The sequence below is a fragment of the Dioscorea cayenensis genome, chromosome 8, assembly GCF_009730915.1.
Source record: "Dioscorea cayenensis subsp. rotundata cultivar TDr96_F1 chromosome 8, TDr96_F1_v2_PseudoChromosome.rev07_lg8_w22 25.fasta, whole genome shotgun sequence".
NCBI classification, from domain to species: Eukaryota; Viridiplantae; Streptophyta; class Magnoliopsida; order Dioscoreales; family Dioscoreaceae; genus Dioscorea; species Dioscorea cayenensis.
Genome location: NC_052478.1, coordinates 19,364,200 through 19,382,578, shown reverse-complemented (window position 1 = coordinate 19,382,578; position 18,379 = coordinate 19,364,200). Strand labels below are relative to the sequence as shown.

The 18,379-nt window shown below is 35.5% G+C and overlaps 2 protein-coding genes across 2 annotated transcripts; both read left to right on the top strand.

Annotated features, from left to right (window-relative positions):
- Positions 1 to 260: 260 nt before the first annotated feature.
- On the top strand, positions 261 to 16,849 carry LOC120267352. The gene is made up of 23 exons (XM_039275003.1): positions 261 to 667; positions 2,554 to 2,616; positions 2,833 to 2,904; positions 3,010 to 3,117; positions 3,243 to 3,323; positions 3,858 to 3,911; positions 3,994 to 4,119; positions 4,233 to 4,322; positions 4,462 to 4,581; positions 4,665 to 4,778; positions 5,524 to 5,637; positions 5,822 to 5,878; positions 5,952 to 6,026; positions 6,102 to 6,164; positions 6,338 to 6,344; positions 8,202 to 8,352; positions 10,360 to 10,594; positions 11,814 to 11,937; positions 12,360 to 12,706; positions 12,807 to 14,556; positions 15,514 to 15,779; positions 16,307 to 16,401; positions 16,619 to 16,849. Exons 1-22 carry the CDS (start codon positions 497 to 499, stop codon positions 16,376 to 16,378), a joined length of 4,260 nt encoding a protein of 1,419 aa, XP_039130937.1. The 5' UTR covers positions 261 to 496; the 3' UTR covers positions 16,379 to 16,401; positions 16,619 to 16,849.
- Positions 16,850 to 16,878: 29 nt separating this feature from the next.
- On the top strand, positions 16,879 to 18,093 carry LOC120266907 (transcription termination factor MTEF1, chloroplastic). The gene has a single exon (XM_039274561.1). It carries the CDS (start codon positions 17,014 to 17,016, stop codon positions 17,944 to 17,946), a length of 933 nt encoding a protein of 310 aa, XP_039130495.1. The 5' UTR covers positions 16,879 to 17,013; the 3' UTR covers positions 17,947 to 18,093.
- The last annotated feature ends 286 nt before the right edge of the window (positions 18,094 to 18,379 follow it).

The window sequence follows — 18,379 nt, the reverse complement described above, 5'->3', positions numbered from 1 at the left end:
AATTATTATATATTTAATAATCCAACATAACAACCTATTTTAGTAATAATAAGATTATTAAATTTTTTGATAATCTTTTAAAATTTATAATTATATATTACTATTAATATTATCACTATAACCAATTCAAATTTGGTTCGTAATAGACGGACATTACCAAGAACCAAACGAAGTAATTTTGCTCTTTATTTTAAATACCCACTAATATTTCAAAGTGACAAGTGTGTTCACAATCCGCGTTCCATTCGCCAGTTTTATAACCACCTTTCTTGTCTCCTCTCTCTCTCTCTCTCTTCTCTCTCTGTCTGTCTCTTTTGGATCGCTCGGCAGCATCCTCTTCTAGACGCCATCGCCGAGCTCGAAGCTTAGGTTCGTGGACGAAGATGAGTGTGGAGAAGTCACAGGTGTGGCAGCCTTGCAAAAAGAAGAGATCTTGACGGCTAGAGAAGGCGGAACGGTCTTCTATTGTTCTTCGAATTGGTGTGTGGTTGTGAAGATGAGCTCCGGGGGTGGAAAAGTGAGGGTGGGTAAGTATGAGCTGGGGAGGACGCTGGGGGAGGGGACTTTCGGGAAGGTGAAGTTTGCGAGGAATGCTCGGACTGGGGAGAATGTTGCCATTAAGATTCTCGACAAAGAGAAGATCATCCGGCATAAGATGGTCAATCAGGTATAGAGCTATTTCTGTTCTTATTTCTGTTCATGGATTTTGATTGGTGGAAGTGAAAGAAAATTTGAAGTTTGAAGGGGTGAAATTTATTTATTTATTTTTTTTATGTTTAATTTGATAAAAAAAATGTTCTTTTTCATCAGTTTTTCCTTAGTTTTGGTTTGATTTGGGGAATCATTAATAAAAAAATTATGTTTCATGAAAGATGGTTTGATACTTTGATATGACTAGTTTTTATTAGACTCTATCTTTCTCTTTCTTTCTTTTTTTGATAGAAATCTTTTTTGAATTTATGACTAGTTTTTATTGGTGGTCTCATTTTAGGGCTCGGTACGGAATGCTATAGTTGTGATATGATGTGTTTCAAGTGGATGATTCATATGTTTCACCTGTTTTGCTTTTGCTCTTTTGAATGTTGTGTCTATATGAATGCTGTGTACTGGTGGTCAATGGCCAGGTTTTTCAACTTTCTTTAGTCATACTTGGCTGCTGATTGTTAGTTTGATAGTTTCTGGTATAGTCCTTCAGCACTGAAACGTTTTTGGTAGGGAATAGGAAGGACGTGTAAACCCCTGCATAATTGCACTTGGATTAGTAGGTGCCTCTTAATTGGAGGTATCTAAGTTTTTCTTTGCAATCTTTGAATATGACATGTCAATCTTTTTAGTAATATAATACCCAAATAGTCCTTTATATTTCGGGTTTGGAAAAAAAAAATCCTACTAAATTGGAAATGTAATATAGAGATGAAAGTTCTCTCTGATATCCTCATTGTTTACTTTTCTTCTTCTTCTTCTTCAAATTTCTCTGAAGTAACAGCTATTTGATTTTCTCTTTCATCTGATATGAATGGGTTTCTCTTTAGATGTTTCTATGAAACTATGCTTAGTTCATAATAGTTTGTTTTGGAGAGTATCTACAACACGTGGGAGCTGCAAATGACCTATGGTGGGTATAGTATATCATCCATAACCAGTGAGTGAACAGTATTGTACAGTTAAAATCTCACAATTAAAAATTTCCCACCCCTTCAACGTTTGTGGGTTGGAGAATACAATTCATGAGACTTAATAAACAGTGAATGAACAGTATCATACAGTTTTTACAGTATTGCCTTGTAAAGTAGATATTGTGCTTTATTGTTACTTTGAGATCTGTAGTTTTAGACATATCATATGCCTTTATTTGTGAGCTTGTTGATTGTTTCCATATTGTTGCTGGTAATTTGCTGCTGTGATTTGGGAACACTTGTTAACATATAGTTGTGTACTCTCATTGATAGCTGCCTAGAAAATACCTCCTCTGGTTCAACAAATTATTGGCTTCACAGGTATTGATTTGGGTAAAATATACAGTGGGAGATATTGTCTTTATTGTGCAGATTTTCTACTTTTTATCCAACACTTGTAAGAACCTTGAGATAACATGGAGGTCTTGAAGGTCCATTATCTTATCATGTATAAGATTCATTACTGAAAGGGATAAAAAATGGAATGGTCTTATAGGCTGTGGTTCACAATACCAAATGGGTTCCTCATTATAGAAAAGAACCCTGTCACCAATTGTACTAGAATTTGACTTAGTCTAGGCCCAATTGACAGAAATTATACTGTTATGGAACCTTAAGTGTATTGATTTAAATGGCCTCCTAGTTCCCAAGATTATTTGGCTAATTAATTATTTAGTCTAGCTACCTTATGGAATTATCTATTTTCAATGTTTATATCTTGAATTAAAATGGCCTTGATTAATCAACTTAATTTTCATTAGAATTTTTTCCCTTTAATGTTAGTTACATTTTGAATGGTGGATATTAGTTTATTGAGTGAGACTTACTAGGCCTCCATCTGAATTTGATTCACTAAAAGCATCCTTGTATCTTGCAGATCAAGCGAGAAATTGCGACTATGAAACTGATTAGACACCCAAATGTGATTCGTATGCATGAGGTAAGCCTGATTTCCATTTTCAGCTAACTAGTATGTTTACTCAAAGAAATAAATTTAAGGCTCAAGGAACTTAAAGTTGAAATGCTTACCCCTGTTCAAAGTTTCCACAAGATCACATAAATTTCACAGATATACACTGTCTGAAAAATGTTACAATGAACCCCATAAATTCATCAAGTAACATGTTATTCTTAACATTGGTATGGTCATGTGCAGGTGATGGCCAGCAAGACAACAATATACCTAGTTTTGGAATTTGTGACTGGTGGTGAACTCTTTGACAAAATTGTAAGATGTTTGATAGCATCATTTAGCTTTTCGCATCTGAACTTAACATGACAATTTCAAATGTTCATTACAGTTCTTATGTTGTTGCTTGTATTTATGCTGTAGGCTAGTCTCGGAAGGTTTAGAGAAGTGGAAGCTAGGAAATATTTTCAACAGCTAATAAATGCTGTGGATTACTGTCATAGCAGAGGAGTCTTCCACAGGGATCTAAAGGTAACATAAGAGGTCTGGCCATGTAGCCATTAATGGCTCTTCTCTATTTACTTTTGGCAGTTCTAAAGTTATTAATTATATGAATTTTTCTTGGTGCTGTTTTCTGGATTCCACCTTTCATGCAGCCAGAGAATTTATTATTGGATTCAAGTGGCATTCTTAAAGTCTCTGATTTTGGACTAAGTGCACTACCTCAGCAAGTTCGTGTGAGTCCAAAAAATCTTTATTATTATTTTTTTGATGAAAGCATGAAAAACTGCAGAAATGTGTGAAATCAGGAAATCACTTCTACCTGCATTCCTGTAAATACTAGTTTATACTTTAATAAAAGCATATATTTGCATATATATATATATATATATATAGAAGTAAATTATGCTTAATATATATATATATATAGAAATAAATTATGCTTATGTAATGAAAATGATGACAGGGCATTTGTTTAAAAATATCAGATGATTGTAAGTTTACTCATGCAAATATTTATTTTACAGAGGTATTTAGGCAATTAACTTACTTTACATCTGTATTTATGCTGAATAAGAAAAGGAAAAAATGTTTTACTCCTCTCTTTTTCTTAGTGGAAATTATAATTCAATTTTGACTGTGATATTTTTTTGACTCTCTTATTATCAAGAAGTATGTCAGATATTTACAATCGGCTATGAAAAAACAAAATTTTGTAGAACTTCCATTGAAGAAAATTTCCTGATTCTTTGACTTGGTATTTAAAACAGGAGGATGGCTTACTTCATACAACATGTGGAACACCAAACTATGTTGCCCCAGAGGTATATTTTGATGTGCATATAAACTAGAGGTCCACAAATATGGTACGCTTCTTTTTTGGTATTGATTACACACAATCTGCAGGTAATCAATGACAAAGGTTATGATGGAGCTAAGGCGGATCTCTGGTCATGTGGAGTTATACTTTTTGTTCTTATGGCCGGATACTTACCTTTTGAAGATTCTAACCTTGCATCGTTGTACAAGAAGGTCAGCTACAAGCTTATGTTTTACATGATTTTTTAGATCTATATAAGTGTGTGCTTCAATTGTGTGCTTTTTGAGGAAATTTTTTTGCCAATATTGACATAATGTGATTGCAGATCTTTAAAGCTGATTTCACTTGTCCTTCTTGGTTTTCCACAAGTGCAAAGAAACTTATCAAAAGAATTTTGGACCCCAACCCCGAAACTGTTAGTATTATTGTCACTCTATAAAATACAATAAATTGTTATCTTGCTAATTGAATTTTTATGTACAACATAAAAGAAGCTGGGCTGATTTATGGGATCAGTTTTGTGTAATGGATGCTTCATTTTGGGCAATCTGCAGCGCATAACAATTTCTGAAGTTCTAGAAAATGATTGGTTTAAAAAAGGTTATCAGCCACCAAGCTTTGAAATGGCAAATGTGAATCTCGATGATGTGGATGCTCTTTTTAATGAGTCGGAGGCAAGTTTATGAACAAGTTTTTTTTTTAAAAGTCCTTTTGACATTAGGAAGTATCTCTAAAATTTATTTTCTATAATATGCAGGATGCAGGGAATTTTGTTCTTGAGAAACGAAAAGAAAGGCCTTCAATAATGAATGCATTTGAGCTTATTTCTACTTCTCAGGGTCTGAACCTTGGAACACTCTTTGAGAAACAGGTGATGAGTTTGAATCTCCTTTTCAATAAAGTTACTTATATTAAGTTAAAAGGATGACCTACATGAAAGATGCATTCCCAGACAAATGCTCAAATGAAACAGTAATCCTTGAAGTTTATCGGTGGCCTTTGATGAAACTTAACCTAGTTTTCCACATCAATGCTTGTTCCAGAATCTAGTTTACAGGAAGCATTAACTTCTAGGAATTGTATGAAGGACACTAAAACAATTTGGAGATCCTTTTTCCTTCCTTTCATTTCACATTTTCACTAATGCATCTGCATGTCTTTCCCATAATACTAATATTAAGCATGCATGCTCGTATCAATAATCATATCCAAATATTGTTCATGGTACTGTTTGTATACGTTATAGCCTAAGCTTCTATGTTAATTTTTCTTAAATCCATATATAGCCAGTGGCCTTAATCATAACTTCAAAATTCAGAGACTAAATTTGGGTCTTCTATATCAAGAAATTCCGAGCTCATGGCAACCCGTACACATCAATTTTGTAAATAGGTCTAATTTTTGTACCCATGTTCTACTTGATGGAACTTAGAGTGGCGATTAATTCTTTTGCTAGTTGATCAAGAGACAATCTGTCTATATAATCAATGTGCATGGACATTTTGTAACTTTGCTCTAAGAATCAAGTTTTTGCAGAGTAATCAGTTCCTTTGCTGGTCTTTTGTCTTTATCAGTACTCCTATAATTTTTACTCAATCAAAAGAAATATGGATCAGGGTTTCAAACGGGTAACGAGATTTGCATCCAAACTTCCTCCAAGTGAGATACTGTCCAAAATTGAAGCAGCAGCCACACCTTTGGGATTCGATGTAGAGAAACACAAATACAAGGTTAGATCATCTTCCATCAGATGCTCACTTTATGTACAAATAGAATCGAACTATTATTATATGATTCCGGTGATTCTATCCAAACCATCCAACATAATGTTTCAGTTAAATTATGTAAACCATGTATAATCATCATTTTTCCAGTTTTTTTGCACTATGAATGTCATTTTTTTCATCATCTCAGCTAAAACTTCAAGGACAAAAGACGGGAAGAAAAGGCCACTTGTTCATTGCAACAGAGGTATTAAGTTTTGTTTAAAACATCATATACGAAAATTGTTCGATGTATTCATTTTTTATTCACTCTTATGAAGGTGTTTGAAGTTGCACCCTTGCTTAACATTGTGGAGCTTCGTAAGTCAAACGGCGATACTCTTGAATTTAACAAGGTATATATTCTATTATCTCGTTTAGATCGTACTTTTTAGTTTCGTATAATGAACATTTGGTCTATTCTTATTCAGTTTTACAAAAATCTTTCAACGGATCTGAAAGACGTTCTGATAGTCACCGGTGAAGCAAATGGAGCTGAAGATAATTAGAATTATGCATGTTCGGCATTGTGTTCAGAAAAGCTCTTCTAAGTACAAGAACTTTTTCGAAGACATTTCATCGACTGAAATGTGGATTTTCTGCTTCAATGGCGCAACTAAACCTGTTATTTCTGCAGAATTAATGAAACTTGTGTGCTGATTTCTAGACTATTGGTACTATATATATATTTTTTAATTTATTCTTCTTTGTTAACAATTTTTGTTGGTTTTTTACTGGGCTAGTACTTTGCATGAAACTTTCAAAAAAGTCCAATATTTCATCACTAAATTAAAAGCCTGAACACCCTTCAATTAATTGAAAATGCAACTTTAAACGGAAATCTAATGAATTCCAGGGGCTAAAAAGTCTTTTTAATGAAATATCAGCAGGTGTAAACCATAAAAACACAAAGGGGTTTGGTATGTGATAATGCCTTAAGAGGTTATAAGTTTATCTTCTTATGTTTTTCTTTTTCTATTTCAAGTTTGAAGTTGTAAATATTAATAAAATGAATATATAATTTGAAAATTGACTTTTATATTTAATTATTATTTTTAAATAATTGTAGGGATTTGAAGAAATATAAATTTCAAGATACCTATTTTTAATAAGTTGGTTAAAAATTATTTAGTACAACAACACATTATACAATATTTTATTTATGTATTGTGACAAAATGGATAAACCATGTCATACGTCACTAATGTCTTCTCATGAATATTTTGCATACAAGAAAATGATGCTGATATCAATAGATTAAGATGTTGCTAATAATAGAATTTGTTTCACATATAAATATCTAAAAATAGATAAACACAAAAAACTTTGTTTATGGAGCATATAATGCATTTTTTCTTTAATTATAAATAATACATGCACACAATGTCAGATTATGTTTGGGTATATGAAATTATGAGATTTTTATAAGGGATGTGATTGCAAAATCTAAAGAAATAAAAAATTTTTTAAAATATTGTAACTGTATGGGATTTTCGTTATTTTGTACATGAAAGGTCATTTGTGGAAGTACTTGACACTGTCCAATGATTTTGCTGCGTCTTTGTAGGGGTTGGAAATTTTGATTTTTTTTAATAAATAAAAATCAAGAATATTTATAAAAAAATATATATATTGAAAAATTAAGTTAGAATATAAAGTTTTTTATTTAATTGTTTTATTTTTATTAATTGTATTGATCAAAATAGTAAGGCCTACACTTGTTTAAGTAAATGGTTTCAAATTCAAATCACCCATCAAATCTATTTTTTTTAAAAAAATATTTGACGAATAAAAAAAATTAAAAAGTTATGGGCAGATATTTTCATAAAATTTAATAAAATCAAAGAAGAAAATTTTTTTTGACTGTCTTTTATTGAACTCATCAATATTATTATTTTGAGCTTTGATTTATTTGGACGATTTATTTTTTTATTTGTATTTGTAACATGTACAAAGAATCAATAGATATTTATAATTATTTTATATATTTTTAAAAAAATATTAATTAGCCTAGCCCTTTAAATTTTGATGAACATCTCTTATTGTTGCATTCTTAAATTTGATTTTTTTTTTTAATGCAAAATCTTACTATATGATATGAATATATATCTCAAAATACTGTCCCAATTATTTACATATTTTTAATAAATTTTATAAAATGTTAAGAATAATATCAAGGGTAAAAATGACATTTCAAATATTAAGGTTTTTTTTTTTTTTAAAAAACATATCCCAATTATTTCACATTTTATGTCCTTTGTCCCACTTAACCATGGTTAGTGTTATGGTTAAGTGGCCATCAGAAGCAGCGTTAAAGCATCCTATGGGCTCAAAGACTCATCCGACGGTCAAGATCCTCCTTCTCCCTATTGGATCACGCTAACCGTTGGATTGGGATTACGTGATGTACGGTCTGGATTGGTTGGTTCAGCTCTATTCATTTTGACGGTCCTGATTCGTTGCCCGTGGCGTCAGCACCCGCGGTGCACGTTAGCATTGGTCCTTTCTCTCATTCGTCACTATATAACCAGGGCTTGGTGCTACGCGAGATAGAGTTTCGCTTGGGAGAGAGAGAGAGAGAGAGAGAGAGAGAGAGATGAGGGAGGAGGTGATAAGCTCGGGGACGGCGGAGGCGTTCGTGCTGGCGAGGTCGTCGTCTCCTCCTCCGACGCCGGCGGCGAGGTATTGAGCTGGTCTCCTTCTCTCTGTCTTTCTTTCTTGCTCTCTGTCTCTTGGTTGATGTGGAATAGGTTGTGGTTTGATTGTTGCTTGTCAATTGATGGGGTTGTAGCTCTAGGTTGTTAGTTGTGATCGAAATGGGGGGTTTCGTTTGTTTTGGGTGAGATTTGTTGCGATAGTAGCGTTTTTTTTTTTATCGGGAAACCCTAAAATTGAGATGGGATCTGTTGGGTGGTTTTGGGTGTTTGGTTGGAGGTATTGATTGGTTTTTTTGTGAAACCCTAGATTTGGAGATAGTGAGGGTGGGGGGTTTTGTGTTTGGTGCTATTGAATTTTTTTGGGGATTTTAGTTGGGTTTTCTTCAGTGTGATGGTTTAGATTTGTGGGGGTTTTCAGTGTCTTGAGGTTTGAGATTAATGGGGTAAATTTCTTTGTTTTCGTTTATTTGTCATCTTTTGAATTACTAAATTGTTTGGGGATCTGTTTAAGAATTTTTGTCCCTAGTTCGGAGGTTTGAGATCTATGTAAGGTTGTGACTGAACTCATGTGTGTTATCAGTGCGTATTGTGGCTATATTCTGTTTTGAGCTTGCAAATTAAGGTTGCCTATTTTGATTCTTTGACTAAAGTTCTGTATTCTGTTTGGCTGTATTTGATATGAGTTGCCGTGAAAATACTGTAATTTTTTATTGGAATGCTTTGACTAATCCACAAACTCTGGAAATCACTATGCGTGAGATATTCTTTACTAGTAAACTATGACCATTCTAATATGCTATTTATTGTAAAATATTGGTCTTTTCAACATTGGATGGTTGTTTTCAATCATAAATTAGATTCAGTCAATTCCTTTGATTTTTCTATTGAGAAATGATCCAATTCTACTCTGTTGGATTGAATTGATGATCCCTTATCTGGTTGTTGACTTTCTTGAGGTGGTATATAATTTTGCTATATTACTATTTTTCTAAATGAGGTTGTATAGAACAAAATGGGTAAAAATGATCTCAAAGACCGATAAGCAGCCCACAAAGAACTGGCATCCGTTCTCTCCAGTCCTGAGTTAATCTGTAGTATGTTGTAGTTTGTTGCTATGAGATGCGTGGTTCCACTCTTTCAGTGATGATGGAAAACTTTAGAGAATTAAGCTTGTGGGCTGACCTTGTTTGGTTAAAGTGAACTTTTCAAGATGTTGTTTTAAGCATACTTCAAAATCACAGTTGTAGGAAGCTGCACTGTTTCTTTGTTATAAACCATTTAAATGTATTTAGTGGTTTGGTCATATAAAATGCATCTTTATGTATTATCTTATACTTTGGAAACTGAATGGGGTGGGCAAGTTAAACTGACACACTAATCAATCACTCATAATATTTTGCTTATAACTGTGAATTTGGATTTTCCCCTTTAGTACAAGTAATCTGCCAAAGTTCTTTGTTTTTAGTTTATGTTGCAATATTCAACACCTCATCTTATTTATAATTCACTATAGATTGAATTGTTTGTGAACATTTTGTGAGAACCAGATTAACTAGAGAATAATTCTGTTTTGATTATTTTAGGTATTATGTGTTCTCTAACTCAACCATCTGTAATATGGCTGTTTGACATGTGCTGCACCTTACATTGCCAATTACAAACTTAAAACTCTTAACTTCCAATTGAGATAAGCCCCCAAAGCTTGTTTGCACAATTTGCTTATTATGTTATTTTCCTCTTTGACCAAGTCACTTAATGGATATGATGTGTGGGTTGCTATCTTTTATCTTTTTTAATTCAATGTTTTTACCATCTGGATTTCACTGATGAAGCCATTTTGTGATAGATGATTGGTGCTTATTTGTGAAGTGTTATTGTTATGTAATCAATATGATGGCAGCTTTTATTATATATAGATTTACAAGAATGATGTTGCTAAATTTATGAGCTCATACAACCCTTACTGTTAATTTTTCTAGAATTTATGCTGTTGTGTATTCTTACTTTGAGAATGGTATCATGTATGCATCAGTTCTGCTGGAGCATCCTCTCCTGCGTTGCCACCAAATGTTGGTAGCACAGATTGGCTTGGTAGTAGTGCTCAGGGTTCTAAAGCAGGTTCATGTCCTGGTCAGAGAATTCCCCGTACTTCTTTAAGTACAAATGCTGGTGGTTCTTCAGAACCCTTTTGTAGACCATGGGAAAGAGGAGATCTACTTCGCCGACTTGCCACATTTAAGCCTTCAAATTGGTGTGGAAAACCAAAGGTTTGTGTTCAAGTGTGTTATTGGACTAATATAACAACCTTGTCATTTAAGTCAATGGTCATTTAGGTGCTTCCCGAGTAATTTTGGACAGCTTCTAAAGTTGGATGTTGTTCCTGAGTTTTGTTTCCACTTAATTTAAATTTAATATTTAATCACAGAATATTATTATGATTTATCCAAGTATTCTTCCTGAAGATGCGTTGTCTACATGCATCATAATTTATGGTAATATATGAAGATGCCTTCTGTTTGGTCAACAAACAATAAGGTAATATAAGTCCAACAAACATAAGTGCTGAATATTGTCAGTAGTGTGTTCAACAAAATTTTGAATTGTCTATCCCACTAGATGTCATGGCTTAGTTTGGTCTCTTTGGTTAATTGATTGACTTCTATGGTACGGATTAAGCATATTTTGATGCAAAACAGTAAATTCTGTGGATTCTTGGTGCAAAACAGGAAATTCTGTGGATTCTTGGTGCAAAACAGGAAATTCTGTGGATTCTATAAACATATAATGGCATGAATCTATGTCTACTCCAGTGCCTTGTGTGCGTGTGTGTTGTCGTGTATATATATATATGTATTTGGCTCATCCTGTCAACACCTGCAAGAGCAGAGAAGTTAATTTTGAAAGTTTTTCTCCATGGTTTTTTTCCCCTCTCTCTTAGCTATTTACTGGTTATGACTTATAACTCTCACCTTGTCTATGGACAACATGGGCTTAATTTTTTCAATTGATTTTAAATGCCATTTGGTCCTGAGACCTGTTAAGTTTTTTTTTTCTGTCTGCATGCTCCTCATCCAGGCTAGAAAAGAAATCATCTCCGTATTCCATATTTTTTATTGACCTGAAATTCTACTCCCATTGCATATTTTTTTCTTTGTCCGCTCAATAAGAAAATATTTTCATATGTTATTTGTATACAATATAAATAAAGATGTATCACTTTTTCTGTTTACAACATAATGGTCAGTGTGTGAAATTTATCATCCATATTTTGGTTTAGATTGCCACTATGTCTGTTAAACCTATTGTAATTATTCTAAACTTGTGAGTCCTCTTTTCTTTGAAAACTTGTTTATATCTTTTTCCACCCCCATATGCTTTTTGTTTCAGAATAATATTATGTACAGTTGATTCTATTTTTTTTTTCCACCAGTAACTATCCTTTTTTGAATTTACAGTATAATATATTTTTTATGCTAAAATTTGCAGGGGGCCACTTCACTGGACTGTGCTCGAAGGGGTTGGATAAACATTGACACTGATAAAATTGAATGCGAGTCATGTGGTGTGCAGTTCACATTTACTATATTGGCATCTTGGACACCTGCTGATGGTACAACTCTACCTTGTGCAGCATGTATACTGTCTTTTATTCCCAGTGTTAGTTATCTTCTAATTTTTGGAACTTTTTCTCTTTTATGAGAATTTCAGTGAAATTTGGTTGATGTTGAGATTACTTTGCAGGGCACAGTGAAATCATCACATTTAAAATTTTAAAGAAATCATATATTCTATAGGAATTAGGTTGTTAATGGTCAAGCTGTGGTATATGCAATTTGGGTTCATGGGTATTATACTGTTTGTTTTGAATCAATACCATGAAGTGTTAATTTTATTTTAAATGTTGTCGTTGGAGTAATATATTAGAGATTCTGTTTTAGCATCTCTTCATTAATAATGCGCCATATTTTCCTTCCTATATGACAGTCTTTAAATCAATATCCAAATTAATTTTGTACTTTTCATGTTATTTAGTTGATAGTGCAGGGGAGGCTTTTGCCGACCAGCTTGACTCAGGGCACAAAGTAACATGTCCATGGAGAGGTAACTGCTGCGCTGATAGTCTGGTGCAATTTCCTCCAACTCCTCTTTCGGCAGTTATGGGGGGTTACAAGGATCGATGCGATGGGCTCTTGCAGTTCCCTGCACTTCCTGTAACAGCTTCATCTGCAGTTGAGGAAATGCGCCTTTCAAGGGGTACACAGATCGATCGTTTTCTGTTACAACCAAATTCAATATCATCCGGGGAGTTGAGCTACAAAGTGGATCATATGACAGCTGTTGAATTTCCTCATGATGATGGCTCAGATGTTTACTATCATGTTGGTTACTGAGACTTATATTCGTATTTTGTTGTTTGATAAACTATTTTTCTACATGCTTACATTCCATTTGCTTAGGTTTTTCTTTTATTTGATGCAGGCCCAAAAGCTTATTAGTTTATGCGGTTGGGAGCCTAGATGGCTTCCGAATGTTCAGGATTGTGAAGAGCATTCAACTCAGTCAGCCAGAGTTCCATCCTCATTTGGTCCAACAGAAGACGAGTTCCCAAATTCCAATTATCGTGGAACACTTAAGAATACATTCTGTGTCTCAGCAACAAGAGACACTGGAAAGAGAAAGAAGCGTGCTCAGGAGTCCAGGTGCAATTCAAGATCTCCTTTATTGGACTGCAGTTTATGTGGTGCTACAGTCAGAATTTGGGATTTTATCACTGTACATCGTCCTGCCCGTTTTGGCCAGAACATTGATGCCCCAGAGACAACCAAGAAACTTGTTAGTGGTATTAATGGATGGGTTGCTGCTGATGGTAATGAGAAGGAGCGAGTAGAAGGTCGGGGTGAGGCACCACCAAATGATGGTGGCAAATCACTGTCAAATGCTGGTGTTGATTTGAATCTTACTATGGCTGGAGGATTGCCATCTCAGCCTGGGATACCAGCAATGACTGAACATTTTAATGATGGTGACATGGGGAGGGATTTAATGATTGGGCAGCCTTCTGGAAGTGAAGTTGGTGATCGTGCTGCATCATATGAGTCACGAGGTCCTAGCATGAGGAAACGGAACCTAGAGGAGGGTGGTAGCACTGTTGACAGGCCTCAAGACAGGATTCAGCATGTGGATAGCATGGAAGGGACAGTGATTGATCGTGATGGGGATGAAGTTGATGATAGCATACATAATTCTGATGGCCCCTCCAAGCGCCCTCGTGGGTTAGATATATTTGACACATACCACTCATCTGGAAGGGCGGAATCTTCTGGTGCTGGTCTTAATCGTACTTTATGTTTTGATATAGATATCGATGTTAACAGAGTTGATTCTTGTAAAGAAGGGAGTAACATGGCTGCTGGTATCCCATCCACTAGAGACTCTGCTCGAGCATCCTCTGTTATTGCAATGGACACAATTTGCCGAAGTGCTGAAGCAGATTCCATGGAAAGTGTTGAAAATTATCCTGCAGATGTTGATGATGTACAGTTCCCCTCATCAAGCATGGGTAAGAACCTTGACATGAATGATGCTTTGGAACAAAACTACAGCAATCCTGCACAGCAAAGCACCTGTGTACAACCTGCTGCTGGAAGTGTTGCCAGAGAAATGGGAGTGAGCAGTACAAATGAAGAAGAAGAAATTCTCAATGCAGAAACTGCTTCTGCTCATGCTAGGGATAGGTTCAGTTTCGGGATTAGTGGAGGAAGTGTAGGTATGGGTGCAAGCCATGAAGCTGAAATTCATGGTGTTGATATATCTATCCATAGAGCAGATAGCGTTGTGGGTGATGCAGAGCCGATAGCTGAAGTCACTGAAAATGTTGGACAAACAGGTGAGTCTGCCCCAGGACCTGGCCTAATGGATGAGTTTAATCCTGAAGAAATGGATCGCGAGGATCCTCATGGTGATAGCCAGGATATGATGTCTCGATCTCTAATTAGGGCAGATAGTGGTTCAAAAATATATGGTTCTACAAAGGCTGATTCTGTTGAAAGTGAGGAGAAGATAAGCCACACATTGGGTCATGAGAGCAGTGCTCATCCTTCCCTTTCTTGCAATGCAGTAATTTGCTCAGGTTATGAAGCATCAAAAGAGGAGGTTACACAGAAAGGAAAGACTTCTGCAGTTGATGACTACCCCCCTGAATCAGATTATGTTCCTAAGAAAGGAACAGGTAAATAATGTCCAACCTCTTCATTAGCTACATGCCTTAGCTTTGTGCACTGTTATGCAAGTATGCATTGCTGATGGCCTGTATCTCAAAATAGTTTTTGCCTCATTTCCATTTGCTTTTCTCATGCTGATCTTACACACACAAACCATGTTTTAAGGCACTAAGATGTCTAGGTCTGCATGTTTTACCAAATAATTGGGCTAGGTTTAAATAAAAGAAGTAAATCCATTTTATGATATTTTGCTATTCTATGCTATAAGCTTTACTCTTCATCCTCATGTCAAGACTTAGAGCTTGTGACTTATATGCTATTTGCATTACTACATAAGACTGGAATTACTAATATTATCATTATTATGATTTCTTATCCATTTTAGATCATTATGTATTGTGTATCTTTGAATCCATACTTGGTATGCTCTGGGCATATCAACATCATCTGCTTAATCTAGCCTGGGCCAAGTTAAGCTATATGTGAAAGGAGTTTAGGACCCAAGGAGCCTGCTTGAGCTTGATCTTGAGCTGGGCTTCTTGATTGAACTTTAAAAAGGCAAACTTGCTCAATTTGTGTAGCTTGCCTAGTTTGGTTTATTTGAACAGCTTTGTGTGAATGAAGTTTAGGACCCAAGAAGCCTGCTTGAGCTTGAGTTTTGCTTTTTGTGGTCTAGATGAACTTCCAAAGGCAAATCTTGCTCGATGTGTATATTTCGTTAAGCCTTATTTGGTTGGGTGCTTGACTCTCTTGACCACAATCAAGTTACCTTTGAGGAGCTTTTAATTATTTGGGCCTCTTAGAGTGCATTTTTCATTTTAAGATATCATTCCCTCATTTTTGTGAGGATAGAAATGTATATTAAGAAATTGCAATGGCATTTTTCTCCTATTGCTTCTTTTGTTTTCTTTTTCTCAAATAATACCTCATTTACTTCTTGCATTAATTGTGAACTTCTGTTTTAGCATTACCAGGGCCAGCAAATGGAGAAAATGAATATGAAGGAGAAGTTAGAGAATTTGATCCAATCAAGCATCACAACTATTATTGCCCTTGGGTAAATGGTAATGTTGCTGCAGCTGGTTGTGGCAGCAACACTGTGTCTAGTTCAAGCAGTTTCACTGCCCTTTCTGGTTGGCAGCTGACATTGGATGCCTTGGATACCTTACAATCTGTTGGGCATGTTCCCATCCAGACAATGCAGTCCGAGTCTGCTGCTTCTCTCTATAAGGTCAAATTCAAACTACATACGTATTTTAATATCATTTGAAGATACAAGATTGTTGTTTCATATTTCATCTCTTGTTCTTTTATTTATTATTTTTTATGTTTGCAATTTTTAATTACTGCCTTGTGATTTAGATATGTCCAATCAAGAAGTAATGAACATTTTATCTATGCTATGTTACCACCCTTCTGTTGATTAAATTTAGAGATCTCTTTGTCAGTCTTATTATTTTTGATACAATATGGATAACCCATCATGTAAAGACGTTGGATGCCCATTAGTGTTGCTAACTGCTAAGTACTTTGAGTCTTGCCAAAACAAACTAAATGGAAGCTTGTAGAGGTTCTTTTGATCTTTTGAAATACTTGTGTTGGTCTTAAGGTGGTGGATTTAGTGCTCATTATTTGGATTTATAATCACATAGATATCAATCCATGTTTCTCTGGGTCTTCTGAAAATGACTTAATTAAATTATTTATTTATTTATTTATTGATGTCTGATAACTTTTCACTCACATGAGCTCCTTCAGGATGAACACTTGACTCCCAGCCAAAAACTCCTGAGACACCACTCTACCAGTAAAAGCCATGGACATCGCTGAAGCACCGTGAAATGCGCACACAGGTATCTTTTCTCTTCAATGTTAATTGGTGATTCACATGATATTTATATCTATACATCCATATCAATTATGGAAAATCCAAATGCTCTACTAGTCTATTCATGCAGATGTTTTTAATAATTGATGTTCATGTTAATCTGCACTTGTTCTCCTTCTAATTTAATCATAGTTTATCATACAGAAAATAACTTTGTTCTCCAAATCAATGTCCATGTGTAGGTGCCAAGCGCTGGATGTGCCTGAAAGAACAATGCATTGCAATCTTCAGGCCACTTTCCCAGAGTGAATTGTAATAACTTCAATATATGTTTGACATTTCTCATAATGCTGTGGCAGATATAAGTGCAAAAGACACTTTAGATTGCTCTCTACTAGTTATATCAATTCAATGTTTCTCTGCTTTGTAACTAGAGTTTCCATTCCTAACTTATTGAAACATAATTGCTCATAGCTTTTCATCTGGCTTGATGTTGTGCCACGTGTCACTTTGGAAATCCAAACACATCCTTTATTAGCCAATCATCATCTTCTAGATAGATAAGCAATGACATGCTACCCTCTTTCTATTTGGATAAAGAGGGAAACCACAACCACATGTGGTTCACCAGCACAGCATGTCAGGCCTTCGTTCTCTATGCCTTTCTCCATCTTCTATGCTCCCCAGCAACAGCAACAACAGCAGCAGCATCAAAGTCACTACAAAGCCAGCAACAACATTGAGTTTCAGTATCAAAGAACAACACCAGCAGCAGCAAAGCATTGATGACCATCTACCTCTTCCACTGCCTGACCTGCCATCCCATGTCAAAGAGAAGATCCTCTTCCTTGAGCTCTTGGGCATAGACTCCGGCCGTGCCCTCTCTCTCAACCCTGATCTCCGCTCCGCCTCATCAGACTCTATCAACTCCATTGTATCATACCTCCTCTCCAAGGGAATTCACCACAAAGACCTCGCCCGCATTTTTGGCATGTGCCCCAAGATCCTTACTTCCAGCATCTCTGCCGATATCGCCCCTGTTTTCCGCTTCCTCTACAGCGATCTCCTCGTCCCCGAGTCAAATTTTCGGAGAGTCATCAACAAGTGCCCCAGATTACTAGTTTCAAGTGTCAGAGACCAGCTCAAACCTGCCCTCATTTACTTGCAGAGACTTGGTTTCTATGACAAAGAGTCCTTAGCGTATCATGATACTATACTGTTAGTTTCCAATGTTGAGAAAACTCTCATTCCCAAGTTGCAGTATCTTGTAAACCTTGGTTTTACTCGCGATGACGCCGTCGCAATGGTGCTCCGGTGCCCAGGTTTGTTCACCTTCAGCATTGAGAACAATTTCAAGCCGAAATACGAATACTTTGCCGAGGAGATGAGTGGGACATTGGAGGACCTCAAGGAATTTCCTCAGTATTTTGCCTTTAGTTTGGAGAAGAGGATCAAACCCAGGCATCAGCAACTGATTCAGTTTGGTGTCTATGTTCCTCTCCCTGATATGCTCAAGACCACAGATGAGGAGTTCAAGGATATGATTCATAAACAAAAGGCGAAATTGTAAATAGAATAATTCACCCTTGCTTGTTATTTTGTATATAATTTATGCAGTTCGAAATGATGAAAATAATGGATTTGAGGATTTTTCAAGCCATTGTTAGCTTCTAATGTGCCATTGAAGCAGTTTTAAGCATAGTATACTCTACTTCTTATAAGACGTTTAACTGCACAAATGTACTCAGTTAGGTTAGGCAATATTATGATTAACAAAGAAATAATTACCACATACTTTTTGTTATCTTGATTTTAAATTTATATCATTGTATGCCAAACTTATCTACCATTGGTGGGGTCATCTCGATTCAATTGCTTGCAATGTTGCATGCTTGCATGTGATTTATAGTGGAATTGTAGGCTGTACCGGCCTACGCATAAGACGGCCCACCCCCTGGGCTCATGTGAGCATGCCAGCAGCCTACCCAAATGGGTAGCACGTG

Coding starts and splice junctions, on each gene's coding strand:
- LOC120267352 (XM_039275003.1), top strand. CDS start 497: ATGAGCTCCGGGGGTGGAAAAGTGAGGGTGGGTAAGTATGAGCTGGGG. Junction 4,779..5,523: donor GAACACTCTTTGAGAAACAG/GTGATGAGTTTG, acceptor AATATGGATCAG/GGTTTCAAACGGGTAACGAG. Junction 5,638..5,821: donor TAGAGAAACACAAATACAAG/GTTAGATCATCT, acceptor TCATCATCTCAG/CTAAAACTTCAAGGACAAAA.
- LOC120266907 (XM_039274561.1), top strand. CDS start 17,014: ATGTCAGGCCTTCGTTCTCTATGCCTTTCTCCATCTTCTATGCTCCCC.